Source organism: Cyprinodon variegatus, unplaced genomic scaffold (genome assembly GCF_000732505.1).
Source record: "Cyprinodon variegatus isolate N-32 unplaced genomic scaffold, C_variegatus-1.0 Scaffold685, whole genome shotgun sequence".
NCBI lineage: Eukaryota > Metazoa > Chordata > Actinopteri > Cyprinodontiformes > Cyprinodontidae > Cyprinodon > Cyprinodon variegatus.
The window spans coordinates 191,795-214,929 of record NW_015151138.1 but is presented as its reverse complement, the minus strand read 5'-3'; the positions used below and the strand labels follow the sequence as shown (position 1 = coordinate 214,929).

Here is a 23,135-nt window from a genome sequence, read left to right as displayed (position 1 = left end):
TTTTTCTTTCCGCTCGCTCCGAGCGCATCGTTTGTCAGGCCTCCCAAAAACCAGACGCAGACAGAACTGCCAAGTTTGGCAGGAAGTTGTGCGCATGCTTAAAAGATTTAATCTGATCCAACGCTTGGTACATGTATACACACGTCATGATCGGATCATTTCATTTAGTATCCATGTAAAAAGAGATTTTGAATTTCCGATCAACCAAGGTTTGGATCGGATCGGGGAAATTTTGCGCATGTAAACGTAGCTACTGTCTTCATGTAAATAGTTAAACAGCGCTGTTTTGATATAATGCAAAATGTAGGTATGATTAAGACAGATTCTCATCTTAAATCTACATTCCTGGTCAAGCTTGGTAAAATCGAGAAAAATTATTAGTGTGTTATTCCTGTCAGGGCTCCAGTCTTTGTGTTTGTTTTTGTGTTTGTCTCCCTTCCACCAACAGGAGGCGCCTGGTTCCGGTCCGCCTCCTCACACACCTGCTGTCGGTTACCTCATTAATGGAGTGCTCTTAAGCTGCTGATTGCCCTCGGTGCCAGAGTGTTTGCCAGTTTTTGGAACTCTAGCCAAGCTGAGTTTTCGCTGAGTAAGACTGAGTTTTTACCTACCTGAGTTTTAACTTTGTTTTTTGTCTTTGCCTCTCGGCAGGAAGTCATCCTGCAAACTGGGGCTTTTCGGACCTTCTCTCCCAGGAGGGATCAACTGAGCCTTAAACTGAGCCAGGGATTCAAACAGGAGGTTTGGATCCAGTCTCCTTGAGGACATTGAAATTACTCTCTGAGCAAGGGAATCATCTTCACTACGACCCGTTCAAGTACAGCAGGAAATCTAAGTGGCAATCCGTTCACCTACACCGTCCGAGTTCTGGGTTAACCCTGTTCCACCCTCCACCGAATCAGACAAACTCTGGAAAACAACACACAGATTGGAGTCAAAGATCCTTCACTTCTCTGGAAACGTGAGTCATCAACCAGATCCTCTTCTTCAAATCAATGAATGAAATTTCCAACTGAGCCTGAACTAATAGTCTGCCTTCCCCTCACTTTCCAGTTCACTTTCCACACTGCACCGAACTGAATCACTTCAATAAAACCTGTTAAACTTTTCATCTGTGTCCCTCTGTTTGGACTTCTGCATTTTGGCTCAGACCTTTAAATTAAATCATGACAATTCCAAGCTCTCATTGATAATACCTAGAAATAACTGCTTGTATGGAATTGAGAAACATCTTCCTGTAAATTAGATGGCTAATATATTATAGATATTATATAAAATATTGTCATATCCTGCGTTTTTCATTTTATCCATTAAGCTACTGTGTAAGGTTTTCTTATCTTGCAATGTATATTGCTGTTGATGATGGAGGATGTGTGGAATTCAATCATAATATTTACATTTTCCCAATCCAGTAACTTTTCAGTTTAGTTGTAGTTATCTACACAAAGCTGTTGTTGTATTTTTTTTAAATTAACAAACTAAGCTATATGAAAACATTACAGAAGGGTATTAAAAGCTTTAAAACAAAATCTAAATAAAAAAAAAACTGCAAGTTCAAGAAACTAAATAGTTTTTTGAAGTTGTCTTCTGTTATCCAACATGATTCATGATTCTGAGTCAAAGTATTCTGTAATTCATTGTAGTCAGTTTTAACAGAAAAATGACTGTCTACAGTAGAACGTCTGACTTAGATGAAAAGTTTCACTAAAAAAGGTGCACGTCATCTTGGAATGACCAGAGGAACCTATATCCCTCAATGTATTCAATGATCCCAAAGGCAAATTCGGCGATAACAAAAAAATATCGCTGTTATCTATTCTGAAACCTGGGTTGGGAGCTGGGTCTATACTAAGTAAGCTGTGATGATTTTCACCTTGATATTTTAGTGCGGATGTATACCTGGGCGCGAGAACAAATCAGTCTTCCATCCTGTGTAGACCTACTGTGAATGTAACGTGCTGACATGGATGCAGCTATAAAGTCGCTGGGTTTACTTTAGGGAAATTTTATCTTTAAGAAGCTTCTCAACAGAAACTTCGACAAGACTAAAGCTGTTTGCACCTTGTGCAATGGGAAATTAGTTTATTGCAGGATTTTCTCTGCAAAACATTCCGGTAAGCCGGTCAGGACAGCTTTATCAGCCAATAACTAATCTCCTGGCTCAGTGGATAGCCACCAGCTGCCCACCTATCAGTGTGGTTGAAGAGGATGGGCTCAAGCTCATTCTCCAAGCAGCCACAGGTGACCCATCATACAAACTACCTGCAAGGCGAAGTATCATGAGGAGAATACTAGACCAGCACGCCGCAGAGAAAGATGCAAAAGATGAGAAGTTTGCTTTGGGTAGGCTATGTTTTGTAATTTTACATTTCATTTTACCATGACACCACAAATGATTACCACAATATTACGTTTGCTTCTTGATGATTGCTTGGCTTAATTAGGGTAAAGTTGGATGCTTTTGGAAAATGTAGCTTCTATGGTACTTATTTAGCCTATTTCATTTCTAGAGCTAGAGTTTCATATGGTACAAACCTGTTCTTATTACTTAGGTAGCACACATCATGAATGCCTTTGACAGAATCAATATACACACACACACGTATATATATATATATATATATATATATATATATATATATATATATATATATATATATATACATATACATACATTTTTTTTATATGAGTTGATGTAGATGAAAGCTGTAGACAGCAAAGGACCTTCTGTGTGATTTCTGTCTGTCTAAATCCAGATTTGGAGAAACCTTTAATTGAAGACATTGGGCTGTTTAAAGTATTTTGAAAAATATGCTCGCTGTCATCTATATAATGTTCTTTATTTTATGAAAAAATTTTTTTTTAGATTTCTACATCTCCATACATTTTAGAAGTAATTGGGAAGAGTCCCTAGAACAGAGATGGCCTTCTTTATCAGTTTTAGATTCTGTCCACTTGTTGAAAGTTGCTAATCGGTGCTCCAACACAGTCAAATAAATTTTGGGGAAACAAAAAAAAATCTTCCCATCTGCCCTACCCCTGAAAGTATGTGTGATGCCAAGAACAGGTGCATTATATAATTGTTTAAAAGTATCACCCATGATTACAGTTCTTTACATATTATTTGAGAGTGATTACAACTGAGCGGTTGATACAAAATCTTTATAGGATTTCAGTAAGTTTGTCTCTTAACATTTGCACAACTGTTTGCCACAGATCCAAGAGTCTGTTTTATTTATTTGCCTTAGTTTTAGCAGAAACTTTTTTTATGCCACTACTTATCCATTCATTGCTAATAGGATAACTTTAGGGCAGATTTTGGGCAAAAGCCTGCAACTTTAGCCAGGACAAAGTTTGGTATAATAACAGGACTGCTTGAGGAGATGCATTATCAAATGGCACAGATACAGTTTTAACTACTTACACAGCTCCAAGCAGTGCCTGCAGTGCCACCCATATGTGCACTTGTTCAAGGTTGCAAATTGGTGCTTGCTCTCCCCTTCAAATGATATTTTCAGGAGATGCTACTATATTCAGGCATGCACTTCAGCGTTCTACCTGTTTTTTTTTTATCTGCCTGTCTTTCCTGTGTTAAACTGTGCTATGCAGCATCTGAAGTCTTTGGGGCCTCAAAGTTATCTCTTATCTCAGTTTCTGTCTCTCCTTCAAACAACGCCTGCTTTAATATTGACTTGAACACCAACCCAGCTGTCACACTGCATCATCAGGGTGGCTGTTTTTAGCAGCAGAGCAACATATCCTTGTTTTCACTCCTTCTATACCTTTCCTTGCATCACATCCTCTACGTCTGACCAACATGTTTCAGGTGATTGCTCAGTGACTGAGACTGATGGTAAAACATCAAACATTGATAAAGAAAGTAACTTAGCTAGAGTGACCTAGATCTAAGCTTACATTGAGCTGTCAACGTAAAGATGGCATAGATAGAGGATTTCCTCATTAGTGTGCCACTGTGAAATTAGGTGGAATGGAAAAGAAGAGAAAAAGTACTGATTTTTTTGCTTCCAATTTGAGATCTTTAGAACCTTTTACAACCTTTTTAAGGCTTCTGCTGAACTGATTACTTAAATATAAAATCATAAGATTTATATCATTCACACGAGATTGATTGAATGAACTTGTTAATTCAACATTGTGTAGAATACTGTATTCTGAAAGCTTTCCTCATTTAGTTTTATCTTTACAGGATGTGCTGCAGTCCATGGAAGCTTAAGGCCCATTTTACTTCAGTCATTTTAAAATATATTTTTGAAAATATTGCATGCATTTCAAACACTACATTCTTTTTAATGAGTTGATGAATAATTCATCTTTTATACAGTATGTCAGATGCATTATTAAGAAGGGGAGAAACTTTTTTTTTCCTATATCAACTTTAGTAAAGCACTAAAATGACAATAGACTACTTTGTTAAAGGGCATGTCCAAGGCTTTTTTCTTACTTCTCTGATGATGACAACTTGTAAAATAGCTAGCATGGTTGTTCAAAAAATGTCTCCTTTAAGACAGCCATAGTCTCTTGGTATGTCAAACATACTGGCAGTTGTGACAGAAAGAGAAAATTTAAGCCCTTTTTTCCTGTTAGTGTGCATCTTATTCTTGGTTTGTTTCAGAGCCCCGTCATTGCCCTGAATATTTGAAAAATAACCCATTAAAACATACTGCATTTTAAAAACTAATTTGATTACAGGCTGTTTTTTTTTTCAGTTGCTTTAAAAAAAATTGGGAAATGATATTTATGCATTCATGTAACGCTAGTTTAGTTGTTAAAGGCTAAAAAGGCAGTATATAATGTTTTATTATTAATATATGTTATATGAGGACCTAAGTGGCTAACGAGAGCTTCATTATCAGCTTTCCACCATTTTTGGCTTAAAGGTGACAATATTGGCCTACCAGATGCATTATTGGCAAAAAGATATTACAGGAGTTACATTTCGAAAAGTAAAATTTTATTTGATTACATTATATTTTGGGGGATAATAAATGCTACAAAATCAATCTAAAGAAAGTGGCTAAGCATGACCAAATATCAGTAAGAGCAGTAACTTGAGATCAGAACTTGAGGATTTTGAGATCCGATTGCTACAACTTGAAAATAATAAAAATCTAGATCGCCATAATAAGTTAATGATACAAACTCACATTTTTATTTTATAGGATGTTATTTAAATTCAAATAATTTATAAAATTGAAACTGCTATCCAACTACTGCTGTACCTTATTATTTGCAAACCAACACAAGGCAGGCATACCATAATTTAGTATAAAATACTGGAGCGGTACAGTCCTTAAATCTTGCAAACTTTCAGAATGCATGGGGGAGTTCTATTCTTTTGAACATGAGGCCTTTGGTCTTTCGTTTGAATAATAGCACCCAGCATGGAGATTAAATAGAAGAATGAGATTCTCACATTACCGTATTTTCGTGACTATAAGGTGCATATAAACGTCTTTTTTTTCCCTAAAAATGTGCGGTGCGCCCTATGTGTGTTGTTACTGCGGACGTTGTTGAGACCGCCATGAGAACGTTAAAGGGGGAAGTGTGGGCGTGGATTGTGTATAAAAGAACAGGTATTTCAATCTGTGACTCCATGCGTACCCATCTCACAGCCGATGTGAAAAACAAGGTGAAACAAAAGAACGCTGTGATTGCTTTTATTCCGGGAGGTCTGACAAAGGAACTTCAACCGCTCGACATCATTGTGAACCGGCCGTTCAGAGTAAGGCTGCGAGCGGCGTGGGAGCGATGGATGACCGATGGAGACCACAGTTTCACGAAAAGTGGAAGGCAGCGCAGGGCAAGTTACGCCACAGTTTGTGAATGGATTTTAGATTCTTGGGCTAACGTGTCTGCTGGCACTGTTGTTCAAAAGCCGGCATCATTTCCAAGGAACCGCATGGCACAGAAAATGACTGACAGTGAAGAAGGGGAAATTGGCATGTCTGATTTAGCGCAGCTGTTTAATTCAGAAACAGAGGATGGTGACTTCGATGGGTTTGATTAATACTTTGTAATAAATGCATGAATAAAGCACAATCATATTCAGTTTTGCTCCCGCTCTATTTTTAAATTTTTGTATCTCTGCTTCTGTCTCCTTGAACCCCAGTCGGCCTCAGCAGATGGCCGCTCACACTGAGCCTGGTTCTGCTGGAGGTTTCTTCCTGTTAAAAGGGAGTTTTTCCTCTCCACTGTCGCTACAAGCATGCTTAGTGTGAGGGATTGTATTTGAGTCAATGCAATCAACTGGTTTTCCTTAGATAGAAAACTTTGTATCAATTTGACTGTATGATCTGGTTGAACTGTAAAGTGCCTTGAGATGACATGTGTTGTGAATTTGGCGCTATATAAATAAACTGAATTGAATTGAATTGAATTAAATACGCAGTAGAGGTAATTAAACGTAGTAGAGGATATGTACTGGTATATAAAACCCGCGCCCTGTAATCCGGTGCGCCTTATGTGTGTGTTAAATACAGTAATGCCACACATAATTGAGACTGTGACTTTTAGTACAGTGCGCCTTATGGTCGTGAAAATACGGTAATTAAAATCTGAAATAAATTGAGTATATTTCTTTTTTTTTTTCAAAAACTATGATTTACATTTTTATTTCATCCTAGATATCCTAATCAACAGTCTAAATAACAAACACAGTATATAGACATAAGGACAAAAAAAAACAAACAAAAAAAAAAAAAAAAACAGTAGCCTTATATACAAGTGTGGATGTGCAGCCCACATTTTCTTTGAGTAAAATAAGGGAGGCGGGTTCCAACAGTTTGCTATGAACACATAATTATTTTACTCTCTATGTTTGGGAGTAAAGATTATGCTTATTTTTAAAATGCATCATCTACCCTACAGAAAGCTTAATGCCATGTATTCTATGCTTTGTGCTCTATTGCAGCAGATAAATATAATTCATTATGTACTTCTCCTGGGAAAACTGCTATCATGCTTAAAGAGTAAAAAGTAATTAGATTTTACAGGCAGACAACCAAAAAAATTTTGAAATCTGAAAAAAAGGGTTTTCATCCTCCAACTAAAACAGAAAATCATAAATCGCAATATGTGCAGATAATGAATTAGGATTTGTTGGGCCAATGGCTGAAAATGTCTCACGTTAATCACAGTACGGATGTGTCCTCTGCCAGCACAAATCGTCCATAGATCCCCTCAAATAAATATTCTCTTTTTCAAGTTGGCCTTCTGTATTTATAACCTTGATAATTTTCTTCAACTGTGTCTTTATTTTTCTCAATTAGGCTGGCTTCACACTTCCTACTTTCAGTGTTTGCATCAATCCTCACACAATGTGCTGTGTAGCATTCCACACTAAAAGCATTTAGGATCTATTTGTGCATTTGAACATCCTCTGTTATTTCAAAATCACATCTTCTCTTCTCATGTCCGACTTTATGTTTGACTTGTTTTGTTCAGAAATGAGGTTGTTTAGCTCTGTTATCTATCAGGAATAGACCTAATCCTTATTTCTGTCAGAGAACAGAGGGGGGCTGTCCATCACGCCACAGTGCCATGGAGCTTGTGGAAATTACTGCATTGATTAAAAAAGGCTTCTAATTGAAATCAAGCAGAGAATGCACATGCGGCGTACAGCACATGAGGGTTCAGATACAGATTAATGTTTGAATGTCTAACAACTGCTGCTTTCTCATTTCATTTTATCATTTTAACTTCCCGTCCATGCACCACATAAATAGCATGAGATTTAAGTTAATCTTTCAATGTTGTAGAGTTGTCACAATAATGTTTGTCAGGTGGATTACCTTCAGTAGTTCAGAAACATGAGTAAAACACGGAATTATTTTGTGGAATGTAAAATTACTAAATAAAGTGAAATTACAATTATATTTAATAAATTTGAAAAGCATTCTAATGAGGTCTCTTTGCTACATTAAAGGTAGCTTTAGTGAATCGCAGCCTTAAGCAGCTACTATACAACCTGCATTAGAAATCGAACCAACATGTTTTAAATTTGAAGAATAACCACTCATCTCACTGATCAGAATCTTTTTTTTCTGAATAAATATCCAAGAAGAAAAAAGTATAAGCAATGTTATTTATAAAGGTCTTAAACCTTTAATTCTATTACTTGTAACCTTCTGAGACTATCAAAAGATATCTCCTTTACCAGTCTTGCCTTGAACTCAATTGGGTTAACAATATAATAAACTCTTTAACTCATTAAGTACAGATAAAAGCATCACTGAATACTCCCTGTAAAAAGATTACATTCAGGATGGCCACAAAAGGGGTGTCACGCTAAATAGACATGCATCTATTTACACAATGATCATCCACTTCCTAATAAGGGTCTGCGGTCCTTTCCCTTACCACAGAACAGACAAATGATATAGTTTGGGCAAACAGAGTCACTGTTTTCCCTACGGACATTTTTGTTGGAAATCTAAACTAGGCAAGAGTATCAAAGCAGTACTGGCAGCAAATCAAGGATGTTTTACGCATGACCACCTGCCTAAAATAGAGACCATCCTTAATTCGACGACAATAGTGCACTAAGACTAACCTGACTCCGCCAGATGGATTTGCTCCGCATATCCATCTGGAAACCTTCCGTAGAAGTAATTTTGGGAAGGGGCTAAAATACTGGTTAGCTGATTGGCCTATGTTGGTGATAGGAGGGGCCAAATAAACCAATCAGATCAACGAAGCATATGACGTAACAGAGCGACGACGAAGAGGAGCCAATTGATAGATCAAACTCTTGCCGAAACCAGTCGGGAGAAGAGCAAAAACAACTTTTCCTATGAGAAAAGCCTCCAGAGCAGTGTTTTGCTCTTCTTTCAGTGAAGAAATACTCTGTAATTCTGATAAAACTTGCTCGATAGCTACGCTACCGCTAGTTTCATCGGCTGAAGCCGCCATGTTCTTTAGACTGAACTGTCGCGCTTCTCGTTGCGTCACACCTCAACCCGCCTCAAAGCCAACGCTGATTGGACATTTGTTTGGCGAACGGCTCCAAATTTTCTTCAACGGAGAGTAGCCAGACTGATTAGCGAGTGAAATCTTTTTCACTCGCTAATCAGTCGCTAATTGTTTTTTTTTTTTTTTCACTTTTTTGGAATCTATATCTATAAACTGAACTGAAACAAATATAGAACAAAGCCATTAATTGATAATAGCATGCTATTACCTTTTGTGTAAAATTTTTGTTGACGTAAAATGTTATAACATTTGGAAATATTTCTGCAATTGCTGTTTACAGAAAGCTTAAACAAGTAATATAGAGTTCTGTATAAGTGTTCATACCCTTAAAACATTTTTGCTGTTTTTCGTTATAGGCAGAAAATTTCATGTATTTATTTGAATTTTATGTAATAGATTATTATACAGTGATAACTTTAAAGAAAAAAGGAACAATGCATATATCATTGTCAAAGTTTTTTTTTTTTTTTTACAATTTTAAATCTGTTAATTAGTTCAAAAACACAGATGAATCTCAGGTCAGTATGTTTGGCCAAACTGTCCTGCTAATACAAAGCAGAAGCAATGTCGGCTCCTTGGACCTATCTCACTGTCCTTTTATTGGGAATCTTGAGGTTATTTCTGATAAAAACTTCAAATTTGAAAAAAACAGGTCAGGACAGTGGTCCAGTCCAACTTCAGCCTAATTGGCAAAAGCAAGAAGACTTATCTTTCTCATGATGCCCTTGAAACTGTAATTCATGCTTTTATCTCTTCTAGATTGGACTCCTAAAACTCCTTTCACAGGATTGTCTGAGTCTCCCCCTCACCGTCTCAAACCCATCCAGAAAAGTATGCTGCTCGACGATTAACATGGACAATGTTTTGTGAGCACATTATCCAACTATAATGTTCTTATTCCGCGCTTCCTGTTCCTTTTAGACTTGATGTTATCATTTTGTTCTTGGATTTAAATGTTCTTATCTTTCTGAGCTCCTACACAGCTATCATCCTTGCAGAGCTCTGAGAAATAAAGATCAAATGATTTTGGTGGTTCCTAGGGCAATATAAAAATAACTGTTTTTCAAAAACTATCCATTCATTCCAATTTAGTTTGAGCCATTTTATGTTCGAGCGTGGGACTAATTTGTCTTAAAGCATGCATAGCCGTAACCTGAAAGAGCTTTATTTAGAAAATGATGTGCAAAAAGTACTGAGCCGTGGAAGGGAATACAACACATATTTCATACATGTATCTCTAAAACTAAAAAAACCTCAACAATTTATTAATTAACTCCCAAATCCTTACTTTTTTATATGCATTGCACAGAAAGCATTTGGAATTTTGTGCTCTTTTCACCAAATGATGTACTCACAGTAAAATTGTCAGCCGTGTAGATACATTAATAACTGGTCATTTAGGAATTGACACATGGTAGAGGACCCATGTGTTTATTGTAGGACTCTTCGATACTGACTCAAACAGTCTGCCATCTTATAGTTCAAAGACCATTAAGCAGAACTGAAAGTATTTATGGACCGGTGTCTTTTTTTTCATACCAGTCATTCAGACAGGATAATTGAAATGCACTACTCATCAGGACTCCTGGTACGAACATGCAAATATTACAGTGTGTTTAGAATAGAAACTGCTAGGGTCCAGATGAGAGTGCATAAACATTAACATGTCCCTCTCCTCATTAACTTCTAGTTTAATGAATAAACTACAGAACATCCTTTGTACCAGTAATAACAGAGAATATTTATTTAACAGCTACATATTACTCGCACTGCCACTGCTAAAAAAAGATGCTACTAATTTACATTTTATTGTTGTTGTTTCTACTTCTTCTTGCATCCCCTCCTTACTACGATCATCTTAAAATCTTTCTTTGCACTTTTCACTGTTTGTATTTTAACAAGCTATCATAGTCTAAATACTCTTCACCCTTTGCTATCCATTCAACACACTGCACTCCTCTAACACTCACCCTCATTATATTGCTAGAACTCTCTCCCGATCCATAGGAGACCTGAACCTTCATCTGATGTTTACATCCACAATTTTCCAACCACCGTTTTTTATTATCTCTTTGTGCTGTCCTGATTTTATTTCATTTTTTTTTTATAATTTTAATTTCTACTTACTTTATATTTTTCTGTATTTCTAAGTCCCTACCTTTATCCACAATTGTTTTATTTCCTTTACTGATTGCTGACCTTACTATACTGTACATACAAGGCTCTTCAATGTATAACACATAATACTCCCCTACTTTAATATTGCACTTTTTTTTTTTAGGTATAGTACGAATACTTGCTTTACATCCATCCTTTAGCTCCCATAATGATTTTCACATTTTTGTCCCTTAATACTTCAATTTACATCTTACTTTAATTTGTTCTAGCCCATGTAACTGTGTAATGAGCTAATCATTTTTTTTTTTCAAGATTATCTCCTTGGTGACTGAGGCCACTTCAGTGAAGCAACTAAAATGTATCTGCAATTCAATCTGTAAATCTCATTAGCAAATATTGAGATGTATTCTGATATTATGGATCCCCAATGGTTATATGTCGCTACCTGGTTGCTACAGCAACAAGTAAAACATGAAAATAAAATCCAGAGTGAAATCAAAGACAGTCAGACACAAATAGAATTCATAGCGAATAAAACATTGACTGTGTTTTGAGGAATAAACTTTCAACAGTTTGAGGAGAAAAAGTTGGATCATTTAGCTGTGTGTTGGGTGTCTGATGATTGTGTTTGTGTTCTGGGAAGTGTGTGGAACCCAGATCAGTTATTTGAGTCATTGCTTTAAACTTGAGTAAGCTCATATCAGCTTCTCTCGGGAGTGGCAGCCTAGTGGTTAGGGCACAGAGCTTTGAATCCTGAGGTTCTGAGTTCGAAACCCTCAACAAACTGCCACTCTGGGTCTCTGAGCAAGACCCTTAACCCCCAATTGCTGCCCAGGGGCCCCATGATGGCAGCCCTGCTCCCAAAGGGGATGGCTTAAACGCAGAGGCAAATTTCTCCAATGTGAGATCAATGAAGTTAAACTATCATTATAATAAAATTCTCCACATATGAGAGGATAGATGAAGTGAAGACTTGGGTTTCAACCCTTGAACCTATCAGATCAAACTGAGGGTTTTGTTGCAATTTGTTTTTTCAGTTTATTTTTTTATTTTTGTTTTGTATATAAACTGAGAAAGAGCAAAGAGGGGCTGATAACCTCTGAACTCTTCAACAACTATCTAACAGGTGACTGAGCAAAACAGAGGATTTGTTGAAGATAACGGAAGGAACTACTATACTACATGTTGTTCCTGCTTGGAAAGAGGCGGGTTTTGAGAGCAACTAACAGACACCGCGACCTCCCTCTTCCCAGACATCTCCTCAAGGTGAAGCCTGAGGCTTCTCTAGGCAAGGTTGAGAGGCATAGTCCCTCCAACATGTCACAGGTCGTCCCCTGGGCTGCTTCACAGCATGGCTGGAAATCCTCCAGAGGCTCCACCACAGCTGGCTCCCCTCGTTGTGAAGGAGCTCCTATACTCCAAGGTTAATACAGGGTACGGTGATAATTGAACTATACCGATTATCCAAAACAGCAACAACTAGCTCAACGACTCAGCCAGAAAACGAAAAGCTAAAATTATACCCACTGGCAGCCCCCTCCCTGCATGTTTTAGGCCAAAAGAGAGAAAAAAAAAAATCAAGGATGGGGAGTTACCAGAAGATCTCGGCAATTAAGTAAATCAAAATGTCCAAGATGAAAGAGAAATGTCCTCGTTTTTCCTGCGACAAAAATACTTCAACACCGAGCTGTTGTCACAACAGCTAATAGGACTGAACCAGCTAGAAATAATGAAATACCCCTGCAAAACAGATTTTTTTCCACTTCAGTGTGAAAACAATGAATATAATCCATCTTCTCAGAACAATAATATTAAAAGAAACACAGATTAATTTAACGCGGCTCCCATTGTGATAGAATAGACGTCACAGAACTACAGATTTCTTTGAAAGAGCAGACAGCAAAGAAAAGGTACAGGGCCAGAAAGTTTATCTAAAGATTCATTAAAGCCAGAAAAATGTATTTATAGGCTAAACTGACTCTCCAGGAAAAGGGCCTGCTCTAAATCATATTCGTAAATATTTACAAGCCTCATACAGTAAGTCCCAAACAAACATTGTCAGTGATTTGAATGACCTCTTAGCTGTTATATGTGTTGATTAATTATGTTGACTTATTTTGAGAGACTAAGATTATTGTGTATATAGTATATAGCTATATACTATATATTGCATTTAGTATATTGTATGCTTTATATTTAATATATTTAATAAGAGAAGTGCCTCCCTGGTCAGGGAGGCTGGACTCCAGATGTTTGCAGCATCAGTCAACAGAGGCTCTACAGGTATAACTTACAGCAGAAAAAATTATCTTTCTTTACTAAGATAATTAGCAAAAACGTTAAGGATGCTCATGCCTTATTTGCTTCACTGAAAAAAACAACAAAAAATTAAGTCCCGTTCCAAAATGATCTCCAGCCAGACAAAAAAAAAATGTTCTTTCACCAAATGAACTAGAAAAACTTAGAAAAAGATCTGAGCTCAATGTAATACTCACAGCTTACATTAAGAAAAATGTACCTAATATAACATCTGATTTAACCCAAAAAATAAAAATATCTTTGCTTTTGGTTGTTTCAACCCAGCGCTAAAAACAGCTATTATAAACCTGCTGTTAAAAAAAGTTATTTGGGCAAGCTGATACTGTTGTCAAGCCTCCACTTCCGTATTTCAGCAGGTAAACAACTTCCTATCAGTAACCAGCTGCTTCAAGGACCCCTCCTAGTCAAAATCTAAGCGCCCCTCCAACTCAGATTACAAACAAACATGTTTCCATAGCTATGCAGACGACACCCAGCTGTACATTGTGATGTTGCCAGGTTAACCCATTCAACCGCTGGGCAAACACATAGAAGATACTTATTTGACCCCCCCCCCCAAAAAAAAACAAAAACAAAACTTAAGTAATAAATCTTGGACCAAAGAAAGAACATTTAACACTAGGACTCCCAGAATTCTGATTCAGAAACATCAATGCAGGTGGGCAAAAATTAATTATTATACATTAAAATGAAACTAAATTAAACACTTTTCTGTGGATAAAAGCAACAAAATGTGAAAGATGGCAACTGTTTTGGAAAAACTGTCAAGGGTGGTGGATGTGGTTGTGGACCCAAATGAAGAGTAGAAGGAGGAGAGGAGTTTTTGCTGATTTAATGAAGATCCAAAGTAAAAGGAAGGAAAATCCTAAACCAAAATAAAGCAAACCAAAAAAAACACACATGTACTGTGGACCTGCACAGGAGCTGTATATATGGCAGACAGAACAAAGACTAGGCTAATCAGTTAACAGGGAGCAGGTGTGGGTGGAAGCAACTAGAGACTAGGGGAAAGGAGACTGGCTCACACGGGCAACAGATAGCAACCCAAAAAACAAAACACTGCTTAAAGAACACAATGACCAAGAAAACAGAATGACATAAATAATTGGAAACTCAAAAAGAAACACGGAAAGAAGTCCAAAGAGAGAGAATCATAACAAAAACAGATTATCAAATATAGTTTGTTTAAGCAAAAGCATTTAAGAATACACACTGGAAAAAAATCAAAATCTAACTAAGTATTTATTTTCTTAAAATAAGTGCATTTTTCTTAACCTGAGGAGGTAACGGAAACATTTTGCCAATGGAACAAGACAATTTACAGTTAAAATAAGAAAACACAATTGCATTGTCTAATTTAAAGTGCATGTTATCTAATTATCTAATTTTAACACTAAAAATACTCATTCCATTGGCAAACTATCTCATTTACCTACTCAAATTAAGGGTAAATACACTTAATTTAAGAAATTTGTACTTAGTCCTAGATTGTTTTTTCAGTGCACTAGTTGCTAGGCAATCCTAAGATCCACATATTAGTTTGTAAATAGTGATATTATCACTTCCCTCCTCTGTCTTTATTTCAGGTAAATATACAATGCATTAATGAGAACTAGTTTAAATTGGGGCACCAAACTTAGTTCAGTATATTTAGCTTATTGCTCCAAGAGAGCAGTTAGTAGGTTTTTGAAAGCTGTAGTAATAAAACCGTCCATTTTACTCTTTTGAGAATCTTTGCAAAGTTTAATAAGGTTCTGGGCTTAAGTTGCCAAAAGTTGATATTACTTGCTGGTAATTCAACAGAAATGATCCCTTTGTAATTTTGACTATGTGCAGACAAAAATGACAAAAATGGCATTTATTATTACTAATTAGAGCAGCTTCTATTTGAGCCCCAGCTGAATACCATGTAGATAGAAATTAGCATAATCTAAATTTTATTTTTTGCTAACATCAGTGTAAAGGAAACTCAACCATTTAGATTGTTGGGGAAAAGTACATAGTTTTGCATAAAAAAAACCCAATAAATTCACAATTTATATGTCCAATTTTTGCAGCCAATGTAAATATCCTTTATCCAATAAAAGGCTGCTGTTGTAATTCTCTTTTCAAAGCCAGGATACATCTAGTAGAAAATCTATTTTTACAAGATGAGCAGCATCACTCAATTTCTCTGCCATTGGTCAGAAATTCCTGAATGAAACGTTTAAGCCTGCAAAGGTTTGCTTACAATTCAAAAAAACTTATGGTTGAGTTGCCAGGTGTTCACTTCCTGTCACTTTAGAATGGAACCACATATTTTCATATCGTTAAATTTGCAGGGTGGTCTGAAATGGCGGTGAGCGGATGGGTGGATGCATTTTATGAAAAAGTTCAGCCATTCTATGACAGTTACTCCAGGAGGGACGACATGACAGCTGCTAAGACAGCCCAGGAGAAGCTGGGTAGATTTCATCAGGTAACAGTAGTCTTTACTCTGTGGACTGAGGGGACACCTTAAGTGCCGGTGAAATCAAAAGAGACAGCTGAGTCCCAAATGTGCTGCAGCTCAGAAAACAAGAGTGAACAAGGCCCACTGAAACAAACAGGGACTGACAGAAGGCAGCAAAAACTGACTGGAAAATAGAAAAAGGCATGTATGTCATTGTTTGTCCAAAGGTAAACTAAACCCTCCAACTGAGCTAAGTTGAGAAAGGAAGAAACTGCAATACCAACTTCACAAGTTAAAACAGGTATTAGAGTCTTTCATAGGTTTTTCTTTGTGTCTTGTAAGAAACTGATTTCAAATAATTAAAATACATTTTTGAAGCAAGTCAAAACAAACACTGGTTTCCATTTTTAATGTTCCTTAATGTTATTATGTAAAGAAACATTTTCATATACTTAATGGAATTACCTCAGACTTCACCTCCGTTTCATCTTTATGAATGCCTAAAAATAGTAAATCACTAGCAGGCACAAAAGCATGCCCTGTTTCAAATCTGTTCTGACAACTAAATTTTCTGTGTCGCTCCGTCTAACTCACTCATTCAACTTTGTAGGCTGCAGAGACAAGAGCACCAAAACTGTGATCACTCTGACAGTACAATGTAGGCAAGGAAGTGGATGAATTCTCCAAAACAAGTTGGTAACAAGTAAGAGTACGAGGAAGCACTTTGTCTTCATTGCTTTGTTTTTTTATATTTAATAAATTAAAGGGTGTTGTGATCTGCCGTTTTGTAGTTTTTGGTTCTGTTTAAGTTTTAACTTTGGGTTTTCTGTTCTGCTTTGATCTATGTTATTATGTGTTGTCAAGATTTTATATAATTTTTTAATTTTTAGTTTAACTCTAGTGGGAGATAAATTTCTTTTTTGGCATTTATTTACGTTTTGGTCTAAGTTTTTATATTTACTCTATCTTTAGATTAGTCCTGAAAAAATTAATCCGATTAATCGTGATTATTCTATTATTGAAATAATTGTCAACTTATTTAGTAATTGATTAAATGTAAACTGGAGTATAGATGCTGACTTCGAATCCAGGGGCTGCGTCCTCTGAAGGCCAGATTCGTAAGCCGATAGCGTCATAGCGTGGCACAGAGTCTGTTCAGATTGCAAGACTCCTTGTTATGCGGTCAACAAATGCATCCTCTTTATGCCAATTTTGAAGGACATGTCCTGTGTATCCTACAGTATGTAGCCTTGTACATCCCATTTTTCATAGCAAGTCCAAGAAAGCTGGCTGCTCCGTGCTAAGAGAAAAAAGGGACTTTGCGCCGAACAGTGGTGAATATTCTAAGTGCAATTTAACATAATAGAAGTGTGTGATTAGTTCAGTCTGAAATGAATGAAAATTGTGTTTTTAAATGGTTATTGAGTCAGATATGTGATGGGTAATGTTTGGTTTATTGAAATGTTTTTATCCCAACACTGTGTAAACAGAGGGTGTAAAGGTCTGAAGGAGGCCATTTATGTTAAAAGAGAAAAAACAACCTTAAACAGAGGGGGTGGACTCAGGTTTCAGCTCTCAAAAAACTACAACGCAGCGATACAGTTGATTCCTTCCCAATACCCCCTCAACCCCCATCGTTATGCAGGAGAACAAAATGTCTTGCCAGGTCAGCCAGGCCAACAATGACCCTTATTGACTGCCTTTACAAAGGAATGGGCCATCAGGGTATTGCAGGCCAATAACGACCTTGACGACTCCCATTATTAACGGGTGGAGCTGGTTTTCCAGTTTCTATTTGCATGTTTTCGAAGTCCTTACAAGGCTTTTGTTGGGCTACTCGATAAAAGCTTGAACTCAACGCTAATCCAGAAATTATTAATTGAGAAAGCTTCCTGGATGGGAAGCGAAACGTCTTCAAACTTGAAAAACAAACCAGTGGTTTGTTTTATAACTTTAATGTTTTGATTTGCAAAATAATAATTATTTGCAGCCATGCGTTAGATTATGTTCCCATATGGCAAATTGGTTTTCTAGCTTATCCAGTGTTTTTCCCATAGTTTAGTTTTTACTTGGTCACTATTAGTTTATTTTCCATTTTGTGTAATCTCACCCCTATTCTATTTCCCCACATTGATTATTTGTTGCTCTCATTGCCCCCTAATGCCACTCTCCTTTTCCCTCCGTTTCTTTCTAGTCCCCTCTCTGCACACCTGCTTCCCATTTGGTTGATTACTCCATTCATTGTTCTGTTTGGCACATATACTCCACCGCTGCAGTTTCTTATTTCTGAATTCACTTCTCTATCACTTGTATGTTTTGAATTCAACAGGAAAATTAAGTATTAATTATATAAATTGTAAGATATTTTCTTAATTTTTTTATAAAAGTCAACGAATCTCAACAGCTATTTAAAAAAAAAATTAAATAATTATTTTTAGAAACTGTAAATTTACATTAGAGATTTGTTTATCCGTGGTGGCCAAATCAATACTTCTCCTGGAAATCTTTTACCTGAATTACTTCATCAATGAAGTGTAAAGGTGCTGCACCATTCACACCAACAACAGCTCCCTCAACAGAAACTTAATAATTAATCCCAAGGAACTTTGATTACATACTTCTATACACTTCTGTCAGACTCTTGGGCCTCAATCTCAAAATGATTTGTAAAAAAGGACACTACTGAACAACAGCCCATCCCTTTTACACCATAGTCCATGGAAAGCATAAATTAAGTTGTCTCTGCTCAACCTGTCTTAGTACTAAGAATGTGACAGTTCAGTTGTTTGTGGAGTTTGTGCAGTTCACACTTTGTTAATCTCATCTAAACTCTTGAACAGGCGTTGCCTCACAATCCCCTCAAAGCTGTGGCATTACATACTGGTGCTTCATCTTTGCCTTTCCAATGAAGTTTTTCAGGAAAATGAACAGATATTAATTTTGTAATAATTTAGCTTCTTTGGTAATGAGTTTTTATCGCTTACCCTCCTTGTGAATGGTGTCAGTGGCTCTCTGTGGAAAGCTCGTCAGATCAGCAGTTCCTCTTGTGCTTAACTATAGACCCTAACCCATACTATAAATACTTATGTCAACTTTGTTCTTTAGAACTGGGGGGTCCCTAAAATACTATTTATGGGATACATTTAAAGGAGTGGTGTGTAGGCCATAATAGTGGCATTTTGCCTAAGGGTAACACCATGCCATAGAGCCATAAGTATCTATTTTATAGATTCTTTTTTAATTGGTTTATTTAATATTTCAAGAAACAAAAATTCAAAATGAGAAGAAAAAGTGCTAAAAAAGCTAAAAACCATAAAATAAACTTAACCAATTGTGATTTCTCTTTTTTCAGAAGCTGTCACAAAAACAGAAACAAAACCACAGGATTACACCAACCCAGGTAGAGCACAAAATGGCATAATTATCACAAATTATTACGGTTTTTTATTGTTGTTCATTTACTATTATGCCACCACAATACTAGTAAAATGTTCTGGCCATACACACAGCTGAAGCACAGCAGCATAAAACCAAGGCTCCTTTGGGTTCATGGACTGCACACATTGACCTGGTTGTTGACACATTCACAATCTCTTTTCTGGAAAGCTTTGAAAGTGGTGCCAAAAAAAAAAAGAAAAAAAGAATGCACTTACTGCTTGACAGATGATGGGGTATTTGATTCGATTGATGCCACCAGCAAACACAGCGAAGGTCAGGGCCGTGTGGAAACAGAAGTTGAGAAGCATGTGCCATCCCTTTCTACTGATGCGGATGGCGCTGTAAGAAAAAAATATATAAACCTGAAAATTAACAGATGCAGCTCATGTGTTTTCCATAAAATGTGTTCATGATAGACAGCCCATCTGTCTATTAGCAAGCCATTTTTTCTTAAACTGTCCTAAAGGAAAATCCAGTAAAACTGCTCACTGAGGAGTGCAAACAGGCGTGCACCGAAGCACAGCTTCTCCATGTGGGCTACACACTGAATCATATAGTTCTTCCCACACCATTCTCCCACATGTTCTGCTCTTTCAGTTTTAAATAGCCTTGATGTTTAATAGACTTTGTCATTTATGAAAAGTAGGCAGGAAACTGTCTGTTTATGTATTCAAATTCAACCAACGACATTGGTATACTTTTTAGATTTGAGTTCATCGGCCATCAAGACAGGAGGGTTTGTTAAACTATCGACTGTGGCAAATAAGTTGCAAGCATTGTTAATGATTTTGTTTGATTAATCTAAGAAAATAAATATTCTCTTGCATCATTTAGTTGTAAAGTATATATTTAAAGTCCCTCCTTATAGAATCTGGAGTCAATCTTTTCACCACCTTCCCTTTTCGGCACTCACTGTTTTCTTTTCTCACTGCTGGAGGACTATCCCATGGGGATTTCATCTTCACAGAGACAAATTTTAATTTAAGTGGAGCATTGGAATCAATGATGTCTGCAACTTCAGAATGGAAATCATCAACCAGCTCATCTACTAAGTTACAGGGTAAAGTGGAAGCAGAAGGATAAACCTGGGTAATGTTTTTAATTGCATCATCCATGATAACACACTTTCTTATAACATCTTTTGATAATTAGATCAGTGGGAAAAAATGGTTTCAAAGTTAACAGAAAAATTATCTGAGCAAAATCAATAACATAAACATTAGAAATGTTTAGACCTTTACTGATTAACAAGTCCAAAATATGTCCTAGATTATGAGTTGACTGTTTCACATGTTGAGTCAAATCAACATTTTTAAGTGTGTCACAGTTCTTTTGTATACCTCTGTTCAGCATTGTCAACATGAACAGTAATGTCCCCCACAATAATTAAGTAGTCTTAATTAGCATATATCACAGATAAAAGTTTATTGAAACCATTCACCTGTTATTTTCTATAACCTGGAACTGAAAAAATTAAACTACATTGGTTATAAAAGTCAAGACATGGAAGACAATGTGGATCCAAATAACAACTTGTTCTATGACATTGTTTCATTCATTCATTCATTAAAAAAATTATTTTGACTTTGGAGGTCTTTAAATATTCATAAACATGGCTCGATAGTCAAAAGATTCAAAGTCAACCAAGATCACTTTTCTACATTTTAGTGAAACATTAAACAGAGTAATGAGACCTCTTCCATTTTTAAACAGCCAGTACTGATGGAGAAAATTGTTACTGGGAGGTTTGGTATCCAATTTCCTCTAGCAATGTATCTGTTATAAACAGATCAAGATTTTGCTGAGTAATTACATCATTGATTAAAAATGACTCCTTTTTTTGTGTCCTGTTTTGCCAATATAGCTCTGGGAATTGATGTCCAAGAGCTAGCTTTGTTTTGATAAGCAGACCATTATGACTGTTGCCATAAGGTTCTGCTTGGTACTTGTATTTGCAACTTAATGAAAATTATTTAGGGAGTGAAATCATGTACAACAGAGACAGAAAGAGATGTGAAAAAGAAAAAGAGGATAAGAACTAAAGGGAGCGAGAAAGAGTTAGAGACAGGAAACAGCGCATGACAAGTGAGAAAAAAAACAGCAAAAATAGACAACACAGAAGATGTACAATAACTCCTAGATATCTGCTTCTACGCCTCTTTAGGACAAGAGGGACAGAAAACAGAGAGCATAAAAACAGCAAAAAGAAGACATGAGACAACTAAAGTGAACATAAAAAATGGATTCCAGGGCAGCTAGTATCCCTTAGATATCTATGTGAGTGGAAGGCAAAACAAATGGTGATTACACAATATTATTTACGGTGGAATATAACTGTAGCTGGAGCTTAGAATTAAGTATTAGAGTGCAACCGTGAATACCTGAAACAAAACCACTGTGGTACTGTATATATACATGGGCGGGGTGATGTTTAAAGGATTTATGAAGCTTCTTCAGAGGTAAAGTATTCCTAATAGCAGGTGTGGGTGGCTCCAGACACCCTACAGAGCCGAGGATGAATGAAGAGGTGAAATAAGCCCCAGATGTCCAACGGCACCCCAGAGCACTGCGACACAAGGAGGGGAGACTTAGGGATGGCCACACCCACTGGAGGAGGGCATATGCAAGCACCCAGGTAGTGACTCCCGAGGGGCCAAACCCAAAACGGCCCAGTCCCTGAGTTGAACAACCCCAGAGACTGTAGTGCAGAGGATCACTGAGCACTAGTCTCGATCGGGCCACAAAAGCAAGCCTATGGGATCCGATGGCGACCGGTCACACCAAAGGTGGACACGAATGGATTTGGGGATTTGAGTTTCGGGGGCACACCACCACATAGTGGGGACCTCCGAGGGCCAGGTGGCCTAGCCCTCAGTCTGATAAGTAGACAGAGAAAATTGACATTAATTTAGTCACATTCACTCACTCTTACACCAATACGGACGTATACCGGCACTCAAAGTAGACCCACACAGGGGCAGACACTAAACATATTCTTATACTCCTCGTGCATACACTATCCTTTGGGGTCTGGGGACCATCCCCCTTTGGGGAATAGGGCCACAGACCCAAGAGGAGATCCATGGACCCCCAGTTTGGTAAGGGGGCAACAATGGTGCAACGACAACAATAGGCCTGTAAGTAACATTTTCTGGGTGGGCCCCATATGAAGTACAACACGTGATAACGGTTCAGGAGACGGCAACAGTTCCATAAATCGGCAAAGAAGACAAAATTATTATAATTATTACTAAATTCTCAGTAGTATATGATCACACATCACACACAAAAAAATAGTGATTGCACACCTTGAATGGAACCATTGGTGACAGCGCACCACCACATTTTACAGACATCCCAAGTTCCAAAAACTAATTTCAGGGAGAGGCTTATCAAATCAGGCTGAGCTGCATCCAGGCACGGTGGTTGTATCCAACCTGCCACATATCCCCCATAAGGGGAGCTGGGTGGCTGTTCTTTGTTCCACATATTGAAGGTCCTGATTACCAATAGAGCTGTCTTTCTTTGCATGTGGAGGAGACAGAGCCGAGGAGTTTGTCAGTGTTAGTATTTCATACAAGCTCATGACTGGTATCAATGCAAACCTAATATATTTTTAAACCATTGGAGCAGGGATCACCAAAACGGCACCCGCAGGCACCAAGGGGCCCTCAAGGACCACAAGGGGTACTCTAAGGCTACATTCACACTGCAGGCCTTTATACTCAACTCTGATTTTTTAGCGAAATCCGTTTTTTTACGTTGCCGTTAATATTTCCAAATATATGCGACTTGTATGTGATCTCCAGTGTGAACTGCAGTCATACAACGCAAGTGT

At 37.2% G+C, this 23,135-nt stretch overlaps 1 protein-coding gene across 1 annotated transcript in view; it reads right to left on the bottom strand.

The window, feature by feature from the left end:
- Positions 1-23,135, bottom strand: part of LOC107097326 (adhesion G protein-coupled receptor A3-like) — a 227,470-nt gene that overhangs the window by 24,238 nt on the left and 180,097 nt on the right. The window contains exon 15 of the mRNA XM_015394443.1: positions 19,513-19,636. Within this exon, the coding sequence (XP_015249929.1) occupies positions 19,513-19,636 (124 nt within the window). The remainder of the gene's footprint in view (positions 1-19,512; positions 19,637-23,135) is intronic.